Raw genomic sequence first — 17,190 nt, forward strand, 5'->3', positions numbered from 1 at the left:
TCCTGCACGCAAGTGCGTGCACATCAGGTGAAACGGGCAGAGACGCGCGTCAAAGCGGATGTCCGGTATGTTCCGCTGTGCCGGCCTCTTTTCCCTCGTTCTGTCGATCGCTCTTTCGATTGCATCGACCATCGCGTCGCGAACCGACCCGACTAATTAACCATTCGACGCACGTTTGTTGAATTTCGCTCGATTCCCGATTTTTCTGTCGTTATCGTTTCGCGATAGTCGAGGATGGAAAATGGAAAAAATCGACGTGCATACCTATATCGCGTGAAACGTGATTCAAAACCTCTTTGTGTTTGCAGATTGTTTCAGGCAGATGATAATTGAATTTATAAGAGAATGTGATAGGTATTAACGATTGAAAGATTAATTGCGTCACATTGAGTGCAAAGATTATTTGTTTCGCTAGAAAATTTGATCGCTAATGTGATGCTAATTATTGGCGAGCTTTTTGCTTTCAATGGAAGACAAGCGTTTTTTTATTTCTAACTTCAAAATTATAGCAAATTATAGATTATTTCTCGACGATTATTTATACTAGAATTTCTTCTTTTGAATGAGAGAAGGAAAACTTTGATGATTGTGACATTAACGTAGATTAAAGTTGTTTTACGTATATGATGAGCTCAACAAGCATCTATTTTTATGTTAGAAAAGTTTAAACAATTAAGTGTATAATATTTAATATGTAATATTTTAATCATTTTCCATTATTTGTTATATAGTTATAAGAAGGAACTCCTTGAATTTGCTGAATATTTTTCTCATTTTTATTTCTCCTCCTAACGATATAACGAGGAATAAGGTAATTTATTTCACTCGTAACAAATGTAACTGAACCAATTACCTTTTATAAAACCAGAAATATTTCTGAACGATGAATTAACTTTGCTTTCGTTATAGGGTTCAAAAAAAGTTGATTAATATGATTTCTCAATGCTCAGAAAGAGCGTTTCGATGTTACTCGTTTTCAATTGCTTTAACGAGAACGCTTTCGTCTGCCTGTTGAAAATGTTTTCCTGATACAAAATGTGTATATGAAACCGAAGGAAGTTCCTGTAGTAATTATACTGGAAATTACTGTCCGGAACGACGATTTGCTTTTCATTACACCCGCCTTTATTAATCAATGCCACGGTTCGAAATTTCTACAAAATAGCTGCTCTCCAACGCAGATTCGTCTCGAATCGATTATACGTATATATTGACGAATTTACTGCATTTCCTATTTACATAAGACCTTAATTCAATGAAACGTACAATACTAAATTGGAAATAAAGGCGAAATTCCAGCAAACAGTTGGCAGACTCGTTAGTGGAATCGCGAATAAGAAGATAGAATTTCTCGAGTTTCTAGAACCGCTTAATTAGCGGAACTATGACAAGCGTGCAATTTATTAAATAAGATAAATCCACTCAAAGGAACAATATTGAAAATTTCCATGCAAATTTCGTTAGTCACGTATACTTAACATAAAATGAAGATATAATTTCTCGAGAATCCTCGAACTAGTTTATAAATAATAATGAATTTAAGAATCATTTAATCTCGACTAATCACGGCAAAATTCATTTCATACACTGTAAATTATCTTGCAAGATAATCTACGTTTCATTAGTGCGAACTAATTCGGATAATGTAGGTGTGGATGGAACGAAAAGAAAATTGTTAGATATACGAAATTAAAATTGTGATAATTGCAAATGAGAAGATAATCAAACTTTATATGTGAAATTATATCATCTTTTCTACTAAAACTTCTCTCTCTAGACGATTTTCAAATTTCGCGCGACGACGAGCGCGGTAACGACGCGCAATTTCGTAGTGAATGCGCATACTCTGGAAAATAGTTGCATAGAAGTAATCAAATAAAGTATCGATCATTATGAAATTCTACCACGTTACTTTCTAAAGAATCCAATCTTTCTAAAGAATCCAAAATTACATTCTGTATTTTCTATTTTGTACATCATGTTATCAAAGAAAAGGATATACATGAACTCAGATCGTAGTGCCGAATGATCCTTTGTTGAAACTTTTCCTGAAACAAGAAATCTGTTTTCATATCTCGAAACAGGCATAGTTTTAACAAATTTTACTTTATTTACCAAATTTATACTCTTGCACAATTTAATTAATATTATTAATGAAATTTTACGAGCTACAAATTATTAGTGTTAACAAATTTTTTTACATAACAGTAATAAGTTTGCTAATAATAAGTAATATAAAAAATGAAATTTTACAAGTAAATTTTACAAATTATAAGCCATCCGGTTATCCTTTTTAACTGAAATAAAAACTTGTAACGAAGAAGTTTATAATTTACGATTTGTTTCGTTTCAATCGATCGATGTTATTGGTCGATAAGTTGTTGTGCAAGAGGGTCCTAATATATCCTAATATTTATGAGAGTAAAACACGATGAAAGCGGGAACGTTTAAAAACCGAGACTCGAACGCGCGCAAGGTCTCAAAGAGAATGTCGTAATTAGACCACGACCGCGCTAATAAGCGCAGTCTGACCGTGTCGAAATTCCACTAATTAACAATTAATCGTCCACTAATCATAAGATAGTATCTCATTCGAACGGTTTCAAACTAAAACGGTGTACGGTTTTTCTCGTCAGCGAAGAGTTTCCTAAAAGGGTTCCAACTCGGAAACTGCGGCGTATACCTCCGTATAATTCGTTGTGGCATTCCTCGTGCTTAAGCAACGAACGATACAACGATCCCGACGAATAATGAAAGATAACCAGGGAATAGATTAATATCATCGTCAGCCATCACTATATACTGTATAGTTTCTGCTCTGATATTTATGCACCGTAGAGAAGTTCCAGGCGATTTTTCGAGTTCATTAAAAATCTGGGCCAGCGTAGTTGCCCCTCTAATACCGTATAAAGCAATTAACTTAGAGCGAAGCTAATTTCCATTGTACTTAATTTCCCTCCCTCTTTCTTTATCGTATCTTTTCTCTTTTCTCCTTGTCATCCCCTTATTGTCGTCTTGCTACATGTTATTTAATTAAGAAGGAAGATTTAAATAGCTTCGCTCACTTTAGCAAATGATCGTCTTAGTTAAACGAATTATGAATTATTGGCGCCTTTTCTACGCTATATATTTTAATGAGGCATTTCCACCGTTATTTAATGTTGAGTTCCTACTGTATGGCTTTCTGGAAAATTTTCTTGTGAAGACAAATCACTCACCGATGGCATTTTTGACGTTGCCTCTCCTGTACCCATAATGCCTCTCCAAGGGTATGGGTTCCGCTTTGCACTCCACCCATGGTCGACCCTTGAACGACGAGGCCTGTGATAAATTCATCATTAACGAATCATCATTTCCACGCCAATATCGTTATACATATTAACGTAATAAACTACATCAATATAAAATACGTTCGTAGAATATAGATATAATAATAGATCGTTGTTAATCGATCAATTATTCGCAATAAGTTTTAAGATAACGTCCACTTAGACCACGAAACACACTAATTATAAGTTCCCTGCATAAATGAATAACATGGGAAATAGTGCGGCTGTTCAATTCATTTTCACGTCTCCATCGGAAATTATACGAATTTTATTTACAACCCTGATAACGGGACCGCGTTTCATGTTTTCCTACTTACTATGCATTTTACTATTCTTAGTTTCTTTCTTTTTAATTCCTGTATTTCACAATTAATTTACATGAGGAATTTTCTTCCGGTAAAACGCTATTATGCGAAGGATATATCATGCGTGCCGTGTTTCTTTGCGAATGGAAAAAAGAAATTGACTGTAAGCGAGGCGGATGCATAGAAAATTAAAAATATTTCTTGTCATTAAAAAAATGTTACAAATAATAAATGGAGTTCTTGGTTGCAGTTATGCTTGACATGTGTAATATATAGAATGGTTACCTCTATTATAACTAGTAACCGTGTCTGCGTACAGATGGCGTTTAGAGGATTACGCTTTCCCGCTAGTGAAATTGATCAATCGTGTATAAAATATCGGACTTACGATGTGATCGCTAGAACCGAGAATTGTTCCTACGTTAATTTTGTCTAGAAAGGGTCAGACTTACAGTTTTGACCCACGAATAAAATTCTAAAGTTAATTTAGTTCATATTTAGAATAGTTGAAATGTTATTATTATCATATATTTTTGTAATTGTATTTTATTTCTTTCATACTTTTGTATGGAATGTTATTTAATGGGTAACTTTTGCACATTACAGCATCTCGTATGACACAATATTTTCCCATGATTTCCCGCATTCTTTTTTTTCTTTCTAAATTCTAAAATTTAAATGGATGATGGATTAGTTCAACGCCAGAAGCATTTATCCGGAAATTCGTATAAGGATTCGTTGAAAACAGTATTAATTGATGGATGTAGATTAGATTTGGACATTAATATACGTTTTTGAATTGATCGATTAGTTTTTGAATAACGTTACGCATTCAACACGATCGTTCTACGTGTAAATTTCGCCTACATCATCGGCAAATCAACCGACAACCGAGGCAGAATAATATTCCACTAGAAAATGCACGTTTTGGAACGCTACACACACACTGGGCTTATCATAAATCTCACTTCGGCAAGAGTACGAGAAAATCCAGAGGGATTTAACCAAAAACCAAATTTGCCATGCACTTGTCGCACAAACATCGAAGTGCATACACCAGGATAATACATTATTCGCCTACCCTTGGGAAAATCCCCGACGATCAATCGTCGTGCATCCTTGAAGAGGCCACGCCACGCGAAGACGTTCACTGAAGCACAATGAAAAGCACGCGACAAGGAAAACGAACCCTCTCTGTTTTCTTTTCTTCCTTTTCCCTTTTTCTTTTTCTTTTTTTTTTTTTCTTTTTTTCTGCGCACCAAGGAAGCACGTAGGATAATATCTGCGCGCACGATTCACTTATTAGTTGAACAGAATCCAGAGATAGACTGGTCAGCACGGGAAACTTCGCCACCACGAACTTTTCATAGAGTCAGGAAGAAGGGAGGACGACACCAAAAGGTGGTGGTAGCATCTTTGCCACTTCCAGCGACGAGCTACGAATCGTCGAAGAAGCTAGAGTTGGCCACTCTCGTGGGGGCGGACTAATTGTCGGACGTTGCGCCTTTGCTCATCATCGAGAAGAATTAATCACGAACATACCGAATTTTACTCGAACTGCTTCCTTTTCTTCCGATCGAACACTTTTTAATGATGTTATCGAATCGTAGTCGCGGAAGAATTACATAGTTTCCCTCTCGGAACCGGAAATTGATACACTACTCGGGTTTCGTGTTCCGTGATTCTCGTACAAGTACGTATATTAAAAACGAGTATTAAATTCAGAATGAAATACTAGTACTGAATATTTACAATTAATATGTCATAATTATTAATGTATAGTATATTTTTACAGAGTTCTGGAATTCTGCGTGTAACTTTAGAAGTGATTCGATAGATGTGATTCAAATAAATAGAAGATTGAACTATGCCTCTTTTAGGGCCATGCTCACAACAATGTGATGTAAATGAGAAGAAGTAGTAATAAGGAGAGAAAGATATGATCGATGAGGAATACGCAGGAGTTATAATATAATAGGGAAAATGAAGAGTTGCCTAAAAGCAAAAGAATTAATATAAAGCGCGGAGAAGTTGAAGGTATTAAATATCCAAGAAAGGGAAAAACCAACAAAAAAAAGGAAGAGCATGGAAGTGGAACGATGAAATGGTAGAAGAAATAAACGATGAAGTATTTAGGATACAATCTTCAAAAACGACGGAGGATCGGAGAAGCGTTTGGGTGAGACGGCTAGAAAGGCCATGATAACCATAAAACAAACGTAGGAAATGGATGAGAGAAGGTTCAAATATAACCTGGAAAGGAGATCAATAATTTTTGGTAGTTTGGTAAAAAGCGTCATGCCGTACACAGTGGAAATATGGGGATAAAGGGACTAAGAAAAGGAGGACAAATTACGAACAAGATACATAAAGTGGGTTCTAACAATAAGATTTTAGCACACCCTCGTATATAGCGATGGAAGAAACAAAAGTGGACGAATTAAGAATAGAAGCGGGCAGCAGAGCAGTAAAGTATGAAGAAAAATCGAGGACAAGGTATATAAACAGTAGTTTATAGAAACTAATGTTCGAATACTGGAAAAAGATGGACTGGAAATGGGAAGAAGAGAGAAAACGATACTATGAGGAGAAGAGCATAAACCTAATGGAGCTCAGGATAACATAACAGTAGCCCTAATACTGTTTGACAGAATAGAGCAGCAATATGACAATATGACAGAATGGTAAGAGGAAAACACGACGGAAAATACGGAGAACTAAGAGAGAAAAGCAGAACAGAGTATCTGAAGAAGGAATCAATCAATGATAGGGAGACTCGGATACATAATGAAGAAAGGGTTAATAAATCCTGAATAAAAGCCCAGGAAAAGAACTGTCGAAGAACTGTAAATCTCTTCACCTGTGAACAATCTCATAGAAGAATGCAGACAAGTTGAAAGAGATAAAAGATTAGTCAGTATTGCACAGAAAGTAATGAAAATATTGTATTGGTGAATACATTTATATTGATTTTATAAGCACAACCATTTGCCACCTACTATTCAAGGAATGATTTAACGCGTCGATAAAATAATTCACAAAAATTTAATTTGTTGAAATCGAGCGAGCCTCGTTATTACACAAGCATCACCAGAGAAACCGGTTGTTGCTCGATCCTAGCGAGCATAATTCCTTCCGGCGTTCGTTTCATGCTATCATACGCTTTTCAAAAGCTACCGTTTACACAAGCCCGGGCATTCCCTCTCAGCTTTCTACATAGCAAAACAATTCGATGAAATTTGCCAATCACGAACATTGCTTACCTATTTGTAAAAATCAAATTTCTCGTCTCATAATATTCTTCTAAATCTAGTTACTACTGTCACGAAAAATGGTATAAAATTTAATTACATAAAATTTCACAAGGATCGAACTTCGAACTATAATTTTAGTGTAATAATTCAAATAAGTTTGGGAATAGGTATCGTTCCCTGAATTTAGAATTACAGATCAATAAGAATAAAATCCTACATTTTCCGACATCCACAAGCGTACTCTTGACCAATAACAAGTTCTCTTATTGCCAGCCGTCGAGCCGAAGTGTTCCAGCTTCGTGGATGCATTTTTCAAAGATCGCATAGCCGGATCGCGGCGCTCGGTTCCGTTCTGCTTACAACAGAAAGATCCACGTACTCGTCGTCCCATTCCGATCTCCACACTCTAATACCTTTCCTCATATCAACGGTTGCTAACCAGGTTAACGCGATCCAGCTCTCGATCATACGACCATCACGCGAATGAATTCACGGAAACAGCGAGTTTCGTTCGCTGAACGATCCTTTTCTTTCTCCTGTGAAAAATATCACCGAGATAACGACGATGTTAAATGGGATTACACAGCTGAGAATACACAGCTTGAATGGAATCTATTAACACAGAAAATTCAGTATTAAGGCAAATCCCTTGGTCTGGTTGAAAGGCAAACAATTTACACTTGGCTAGCAGGTGCTTTTGTTACTTGTAGAAGTATCGTATTCGGCTTAATTAGGTTGAAATAGGACTTCTTTTGCTTTAAGCATGTATAGTTAGGGTTCCTTTCAGTTTTCTATTTAATCTTCCCTTATTATAATCTGCCTTTTTTTATTTTCTTCTTCTCCCTCTATTCTTTTTCAAGTCTTATTTAATCTTTCAACTGGGTCATTTATTGGTCAAACATATCTATACTCTCGAAAGTCAAAGTTAATGAAGAGAGATCAATTTCAGCTATGTCGATGGTGATTTTACTTAATATAAACGTTATAGAATTAATTTTCATATTGATACGCTAAAACACGAGGAATTCAAATAATAAGATTATTATGTCTAACACAAGTTACAGATCTGAGTGAGACGAGTCAACTCGTCTTCCCTGTTTAACAAATTAAAAATTACTAGCGCCAATTTGATTTATTCGATGAATTTTCTGATAAAAACATACTTAGAATAATTAATTTTATCGCTACGATAAAATATAGATAGTTCGTTTGTCCAAATGCCTGTTTATTTATGGTTCTATTAATCGAGACATGCATACAGAATGCCATTTATCTTCAATATTGAACCATCTGTTATATTATGAAGAGAAATGATTCGATTTTATCCGAATAATATATTATCGAAAAGACAACCATATTGCAATATTTCTCATCGATAACAATTTTATTTTCGAAATTTGTAGCTGCGAGACAAGAAAAATTGAAACTCTCACCGAATATCTATCATATCCTTAAAATTCGAAGTTTCTGTTCCCATTTTCTCGATCCATTGAGCGAAGAGACATAAAGCAAACGATTCTATCGTCATTAATATTTTACGAAGTAAGTCTGACAATACAAGAATACGAAGAAGCTACGCGAAAAGAAAGTCGAAGAAGCTCTAGAGAATAGTTATTTCTGTCGCGACAATTGCTGTTTCAACTGACGTACACGATACAAAAAGCTCACGGAGTTAAATCCCATTTCAATCGCGGCTCTCCTAGATTCGTCTTCTTTTCGAAAGAAAGGAGTTTACACTTGAAGCTAGAATGCTGTAAGAAACGCTTGGTAGACGGTGTTAAAAAGAGAAACTGCATTCAATTAGTCTCTCTCTCTCTCTCTCTCCCTCTCCCTCTCTCTCCCTCTCTCTCTCTCTTTCTCTCTCTGACTTGGTAGTCTCGATAACGAGAAGTAGTTCGACAGGAAAATTTACGATATGGAGAAAAATTTCTGATTCGACTTTTATCGATTGTATCTGCGAAGCTTTGAAAATTTATAAAATATAATTTGCACAAGTTGAGAATGCATAATGTAATATTATGTTTATTAGTCGAATTTTGAATTTATATGAAAGAATGTGCATATGTACTTACTGACCTACTGTTACAATATTGTCAATTCTTTCTTATACGAGCCACGCTTTAGATATCACTGTGTAATTTTGCTTACGTATAGTAGTATATCTCTATATCAATCCAATTGTCAACGTAGAAAATATACTATGCTGTGTTATAGTTTAATTTAATTTAATATGAATATGTTAATAGATGGGTTATTTGGTTATAAAAATTGCATTAAATTATGAACAGTTTCCGAAAGTAACCTATCAAATATCAATCAGTGGGAATAAAATATCGAATACGGCTCAAATAGTGAAAGAATAATGTTCATTAGAAAAGTTATCGTGTTTCTAATATTTTTTAAAATTCTTTTTTATCGTTAAACGAAATTCTTCTTATTCAATAAAAAATGAAGAATTTCTAATAAATTATCTATGCTATTATTTTATACTATAAGTATACTTATTTCTTTTCTATAGTCTCTTGTCATCTCTCAGTAAATTTGAAAATTCCATTCTCTCGAAAGATGTCAGATCTTTTCGACGGTAAATTCATGGAAATCGCGTGCACTCGAAGTAACAAAAATTGAAATTGTTTTAGATGCAGGCGTGATCGTAACATATTCTCGAGGTTTGCCGAAAATCACAGTCCCACTACCATCAAGGAAGGAGCTATGTGTGTTCACTCTGAAACCAATCACTCACACGGTAGGAAACTTTCTCCACATGCTAAAGAAGGAAGATCGTGGTATCGATCGTGCAATCGTGACAACCATCGGTAAGTCCTTGAAGAATTTCTTAAAGATGCAAGACCACGAACCTTTTCGCTACGGAAAAATTCTTTACGATGTTTCCAGACGGCGTCAGGATAAGCTCCAACAATACGATCGAGACGTTAATGGAGAACGACTTTCGACTGATAATAAACGACATGGAGTACTTGGTACAACCGCCGTTGCATCACAAGCACACCATGGTAAGTCTGTCTTTAAAACTCGATGTTGTTAGACGATTTACGATTCTTTAAAAAATTTAAAAATTCGTGAGCTAAAAAACTCAGAAAAGTGTAAAAGTTCTACTCGGTAATTCGAGACATACTTATCGCATAATTTTTCATTTTTCAAATTTAGAACTTGAGCATATTTCGCGAGCGGAAATCTATTTCTTCTAACCCTTTGTTCATTCTGAACCACAGATAATCCGTATTGATATCTTTAATTTGTTAGATCAAACACAAAATGAAAAAATGTATATAAAAATTAATTGAACGTATTCGAATGTTATCCAGGAGAATATAGAGAAGTTATCGGACGTCCAAACGTTAATCGGTCAGCTCTACGAGTCGTTTCACGTCCGAGAACACTATGCTACCATGGAGAAGCATGTGTTGAAAGAATTGGAAGCCGTCAGATTGGAACTGGAACCTCTCGAACAAGTAAGTTGTTCGTGAAATGAAAATGTCGCTCAACTTTGAGTCCTCAATTCCAAACTTCATTGTTGGCAAACCACCCAGAATTTGTCACTTGTTAGTAATTACCAACGATAAGTTTAAAAATTCGCTTTATAACTGTGAGATGAATCTTGCTAATATAATAACGCTCGCTAATTATATTGAATTCATAACGTTTTTCTTAAAATCTTGTCATAATCTTCGCTAAAATCTTCCCTAAAATGTATATCTATAATTATTGTATTCAAAATTGGTAAGTCATTAATTTGTAAGAGAGAGTATATATTGATACAAAAATTTAGGGTCGTTATTTTATTTCCTATTACACTGCAGTACTGCAGTATAAAATCCAAAATAAAATATTTTTACAAGCTTTTATTTATTTTTCCTACGTTTTTTGTGGTCGTAATATTTTTTGATATTGAATATCCTGTTAATCAATATACTTTCACTTCTATGAAGAAGCCCATAAATTTTATCTAAATGGACTTTCCTCATCTAAACGAGATGTGGCAAGTACTTGGCCACGGGATATGACAGACTGATCGAAAAATGTTAGGATTTAGACGTTAAACTGCATATAATTAACCCAGAATAACTGTGTGATTTTAATACTTTTTACATAGTCAAATATTTAACACGAATAAACAGACATTTTACTACTCGAAAGCAAACTTATAATGGCATGTGTATGCCCCTACTGATTAAATCTATTCATCGTGAACAGCAAATCGAATTAATCGATCGCAGTTCAGCACGACAATGAACCTGTGTCTCTAGAAACGGCGCAGGGAACGATGTTATCTAAATTAAACGGAAGTTTAAGGAACTTGGAAGGCGTTATTAGCGTACCAACACGTTTTAAAACGCGGCACGCGTGCAAAATTATTCGACTAAACGCGTCTTCTTTCATTGTTCGTTTTCTCCTTGCCGCGATAAATTAATTCATCCTCCGCGAGTTTCGGTTTTAATTATCTTCGTGTATGCACTTGCACGATGGCGTAATTATATCTCGATTTTTTCTTTCTCTCTTCCTTTGTTTTCTTGCCAGGGTTGTTGTTCTCCGGCTGCATACTACGAAAATTACATCAACGTTCTCATAATCCGCCGCTAGATCGTTCTAAGGCTTGTTTAATTATACAGAATATTTCAGAAAGAAGGTAGGTGACTGTTTTACGTGAAAAAATGAATGGAATTTTTTAGTTTTGGACCTCATTTATGGAAAAGTTGAGTTTGAAGCGGTATATTAACTTAAATAAAAATAATACCGGACAAGTGTAGAATACAAAATGATACAGCTGGAGAATATAGAACAACATTTTTTTTTAGACTTTGCTGCCGAGAAAATTAAGTAGAATTAAGTATAGGATTAATTCAGATGGTTAAATTGTAAAGGCGATTATTTTACAAAGAAAAATTAGACGAAAGTGAACAATGCGTTTATTTATTTAAGGCCTTGTTTAAAATACTTCCTTCCTTAGTTAAAACTTCCTATCTGACTTTTTTTTCATTTTTCAAGATATGTTGAAATATGGAAAGCTCCCTGTGTTTCTTACTTTTTAAGTAACTAGTAAAAGATTCACGTGCCTGTACTTCACAGATTTACAAGCACAATTTCCTCGTAAACGAATAATTTTCATTCTCCTTTTTTCATTTCTTTTTGTCTGCAGAGTGAGCTTCTGCTCCGATGTATAATGTATATGTATAATATATATTTCGTATAATATATATCTACCCTTTCGAATAATAGATGAAACGAATAATGGATGAAAACGCAGATAGAAATCAGTAATTCGTTATTTGCATCACAGCAGTGTTAAATCTGGAAATGGAGAAGTACCAGACAATTAATCTAATGATTTAACATCAGAGATAAAGTTCTTACGCGGATATTTATGCTTGATCGTAGACTCAGATAAGCTTGCTGGTTTTCTGGAAAACAAAAGTGTGTAATTTATTGGTCGAATCTTGCCGCGATCCTCAAATTCTTATGTTCCATCCTTGCTCTCGCTTCGACTTTTTTCTTCGAAACTGATTTTAATACTTACGAAGGCTTGTACGTCATGAAATTAATACGAAATATTAAGTACGTTAACAATAATTGTTTCGCGTGTTTTTCTAAATTTAAGTAATCTTGTAACAATAAGAAAACGCGGCTCAATCGAAGCTTGTTCGATTTTTGAAACATCGATGTTTTATACTATTTGAAGATTAAAATAGTTTCTCTTCTACCGCAATTCACTTTTATGCAAAATATGAAGAAATGATGGCCTCGCTTCCTTATGCCACTAATTTTATTACAACTTTAGATTCAGATACTTTATCACAGCGGAAATCCGCAGCAGTTACAGTTACAGCTATTAGCATTCTAAATGCAAGTCTCGAAGGACAATATTCATATCGATTTATATAAAAACCATGCGTAATTTTTTATTTATTGCAGAAGCTGCAGGAATTAGATAACACCGCGGCCAAAAGGGCGAACATCTTCGTCTGGGTATGTCTCGTCCTAATGTCGATTCAGTTCAGCGGCTTAGCCAGGCTAACTTGGTGGGAATACTCCTGGGACATCATGGAACCGGTTACATATTTCGTTAACTACGGCACCACGATGGCCTTGTTCATCTACTTCGTCTTAACGAGACAGGTTACTAGTAGCTATTCAATTTGCCAGTTCTCATTAATCTCGTTAAATCAACGACTGATTAAATAAACTTATTACCTGACAGGGATGAAAGAGATGTTTGATTACAGCACCTTGATTGCAGTAAAAACTTAAAGAAAGCGTAAAAATAATTTATGACTTAATGCACACTAGCGACCATAAGTATTAAAATAGCTACTCGCTACGTTTATTACAAAACTCGAATAGATTTTACTTTATTTGGTATTTTACATTGGGCCGTCGAAGATTATAACGATTTAATGTGACAAATCATACTTAATTCCTGGAATTTTTAATTTCATTTAATTTTATTACTAATATCTCTATCACGGAGAATGCAAAATACGGAATAAAATTAAATGCTTTATATTCCAATAATCTAACATAAATTATTAAGTCATATTCATTACAATTATAAAAGTTATCTATAATGCAACGATATTATCTGAGAGTTAAACTTCAAATTATGTAATTTATACTCCTTGCTATTGACAGGAATACATGCTGCCAGACGTGATGAACAGGCGACAGCTCATCACTCTTCACAAAAAAGCAAAGAAGCTTGGCTTCGATCTGAATCAATACAACGCTCTAAAGGACCGAGCCTACGAGTTGGAAACCATCCTGAAAATCATTCGTGGACCTTTGTACGAGCACAAGAACCGTATCGAGCAACAGAGGAGGGAAAGATCAAGCTCAAGCAGTTCAAGATCACCGAGCTCCTCGCCTAGTCCTAGTCCTAGTCCTAGTCCTAGTCCTAGTCCGGAAAGAAGTTTTCCCGAGAGAGGAATCTTTCCACAAAAAGACAAGTCAAAGAAATCGATTCCTTGGACGGACAAAAAAACGAGGGATTATTGATTCAGGAAGCTGTAAAATCTCTCTCTTTAGAAAAATAAAACTTGCACTCAGGGCGATTATCGAATGACACTTGTAACGTAAGAAAAGCAAGTAAATGTAACGAGAAAAGAAACAATTACGTTTCTTGTTCGGTGAAAAAGTCTGCAGACGTCCGAATCCTCGACGGAGTCTTCCAAGTCGTACGACAACGCTCCTAATCAACGAGTATGTATGTGGTATATTTGACTGATGCTCAATCAACGATGTGCATTTGGAAGACGTCGAAAAACGAAATGTATATATCACACAGTTTTTCTACATATGATTATCATTGACTAACAAAACATGTTGAAAAAGAATGGGTGGGTTTAAAAAGCTAGAAAGAGATATTATTGAAATTAGATTCCTTTGTGCAATGTTGATACCTAGGATACCTCGTCAGAATGAACATTCAATTAAAAATATTTGAGACTAAGATGACTGCTGTGGAAAGATAAATTTGTTTCATGTTTTTTGCCCAGCTATATAAAACTTCATGGTAAATGTTTAATTTAAATATAATTTAATGTTGAATTTTTAATTTCAAATTCATTTTTGAATGTATATTGGGACGATAATTTAACGATAAATGTATTTTGAACGTCCTATTTTTAACAAATTATCCTGTATATATATATTTATATATCGTACTGTTACCTTTGTGATAAGTTGATATTCTTAATTATAATTCACTTATACAATTATTCGCACAGGTATACTTTAAGGAAACTCGACGATCAAAGCTCAAATATTTAATTTAAAAATTGACTCTTCATCGTCGCGTGACGTTATTTTTTCTACAAGACGATAATAATATATATTTACAGTGTTATTAATATAAATATACATTTCTTTTCCTTTTTTAACTTGATCAACGCGTGAAATTTTATTGTACTGGACGTGGTACAGCGTACTTAGACTTTGTTTTAAACTTCGTGACCTTTCTCGTTCATTGCTTCGAAAAAGAAGCGATGTACTTATTCGATAATATACTATTCATGGAACTGATCAATTTTAATTGTTCTATTTTATATCGTTTTTAGTTTAACATTATCGTGTATATTAACTACCGTTTTATTGAAAATTTTGCGAAAACCTCACTCTTACGCAAAGACTTTTATCGAAAAATATTTCAATCTGCGCATTGCTTGTAAGATTGCGTAACCAACAAACTTGCTTTGTCGCCATTCATGATAAGATTTTAACATTCAATACTTACTCCACTAAACCTTTTATTCCTACTAAAGTAGTGATAACACAATCAAAAGTTGAGGATCTTTGTGCACCGGTACAAACACATCATCAACATGTCTTATATTAAGCTAAACAGATTGTACGATTAAATCTACTATTACTACTGTTACGCTTTAAAATATCGTTCACGAAAGTATCTCACGTAGGATTAACATAGATTACTATTTCTAAAAACACTCTAAGAAACTTTCTCTCGCTTTCCTAAAAAAGAAAAATCCCTTATCCGTCCGCTCAAAATAACTCATTATTGTATTCAATGACAACTGTATTAATATCTTGCATTCAAAATCATCGTATGCGTTATTAAATACTTTTTACTTCTTTATGTAACAGTATTTGCGACAAAAATATTTCTTGTTACGAATGAATGACAGATTTTAAATAATCGAAAATCATATGTTTCAAAATTCTGCGTTAGGAATGTGACTACAATGGCCATGAATCTACTTGAACATTTACCATAAAAAACTTTATGTGTATTAAAATGTATTAATAGTGTGAAAAGACAAGGCTGTCGCTATTATAATGATCAAACTTGAAACTAATCTGAAAATGTGTATAGAAGATACTTATTTCAGACATATATGCATTTAACGAAAAATTAATATATAACGTGAGTAGTCATGTTGAACATGTAATAAACGTTAACGATTTCGTTGAATCAAATATTTCTGTGATCTCTGCAAGATATACGCTTCCATCAAATATCTCGCAATTCTTATCAACATATTCAGATCTTTTTCAAGCTTTACTAATACGATCACGATGGCCATGTCTCATTACAGTTTTAATGACATTTCAAAATCTTTCGTCTAACACATAAAGTTTCTGTAAATGTACAGATACTTTCATGAGCCACTGTATATTTTCATGTTCTGTATTCGTTATACGATAGTGCGTGTAATATATGTAGATGTTTACTGTACACTTCTCCATGTATCTCAACGACTACCACTAGCCAGTGGCAAACTGTAGAGAAAGCGCGTTTAAAAGTATACTGATAGTTATTATGCCGCTAGCAAGTTAAATAGTTTATCGTACACGTGATTAAACACGATATCAGAGCACTTCTTCCCGAGCACAGGAATTGAAAAAGTCCATGATTTACTTTTTTCTATATTTCATTTAAATGCTATTCTCCTTTCTATAAGTATATTTTAGCAAAATTATCTAGTGCCAATGTTCTCAAATCATTGTTGCTACTACTCGCAAGCGGTAATTTAACGACTTTTTGTAAACTGCGATTCGAGATTGAAAGATAATCAGCAGGCAATATACAGGATGTAAAACATCACTGTAAAACATTATGAGTACATCTTGTATATTGATTCAATGTAATTCAATATTATCGAGAAGTGCACCAAACGGATACGTGATAATTGTGATTCTAATGTCGCTTCCCAAAAACGAATTTCTTGTCGTCGTAAAACAAAAAGAAAATGCTGTTCCTTCTGACATATTTTTTATGATCTTTAAAAAAGATTTCGTATACAAGTTTTTGTACATATATAAAAGATACGGTATACATAAATGTACGCGTATATGGTTATTTTGTGAACGTTCTTGCTGCGCCGCTTCTCCGGAGCTTACAAAGGAAACGCCTAACTCCTTAATCAGTGATAAACGGACTGCGGATCTTCATGCGTTTACGAGAAGTTTGAAAGTAAAAAGATACGTTGAATACAAATAATTTACGAAAATATGTGAAATATCCACATTATAATAGTGTCTATGATATTTGGCAGACGAAACAACTTCCTAACTAAGTTCCAGGCATTTTTCTTTTTGTATTATTATATTCGTAAGGATATAAATTTGCATAAAAATCCACAGTCTAATAACAAATAACGATCGATCGAACACACGGAATAAAATAGATAAAAACAATCGAACGAATGAAAAAGCATAGAACTGTACTTCTCCTCGATCTTCAAGATAGTACTCGTCGTTTAAATACGAGGTTATTGTACACCGAAAATTGTTACTGACTTCGTCATCGGAATACTCGTGCACATCCTC

General features: G+C 34.3%; 1 protein-coding gene across 2 annotated transcripts in view; it reads left to right on the forward strand.

Annotated features, from left to right (window-relative positions):
* The window catches only part of MCU (mitochondrial calcium uniporter), a 75,417-nt gene extending 59,600 nt beyond the window's left edge, over nucleotides 1-15,817 (forward strand). The window contains exons 3-7 of one of the 2 annotated variants that reach the window (XM_069111775.1): nucleotides 9,534-9,704; nucleotides 9,784-9,902; nucleotides 10,215-10,361; nucleotides 12,820-13,023; nucleotides 13,537-15,817. In XM_069111775.1, coding sequence (XP_068967876.1) covers nucleotides 9,534-9,704; nucleotides 9,784-9,902; nucleotides 10,215-10,361; nucleotides 12,820-13,023; nucleotides 13,537-13,899 — 1,004 coding nt within the window. In that variant the 3' untranslated portion in view covers nucleotides 13,900-15,817. Of the gene's footprint in view, nucleotides 1-9,527; nucleotides 9,705-9,783; nucleotides 9,903-10,214; nucleotides 10,362-12,819; nucleotides 13,024-13,536 lie in introns of both variants that reach the window. The other variant, XM_069111774.1, reaches the window with a different exon arrangement.
* Nucleotides 15,818-17,190: the final 1,373 nt, after the last annotated feature.

This window comes from Bombus flavifrons, chromosome 4, assembly GCF_040668555.2.
Source record: "Bombus flavifrons isolate JBK064 chromosome 4, iyBomFlav1_principal, whole genome shotgun sequence".
NCBI lineage: Eukaryota > Metazoa > Arthropoda > Insecta > Hymenoptera > Apidae > Bombus > Bombus flavifrons.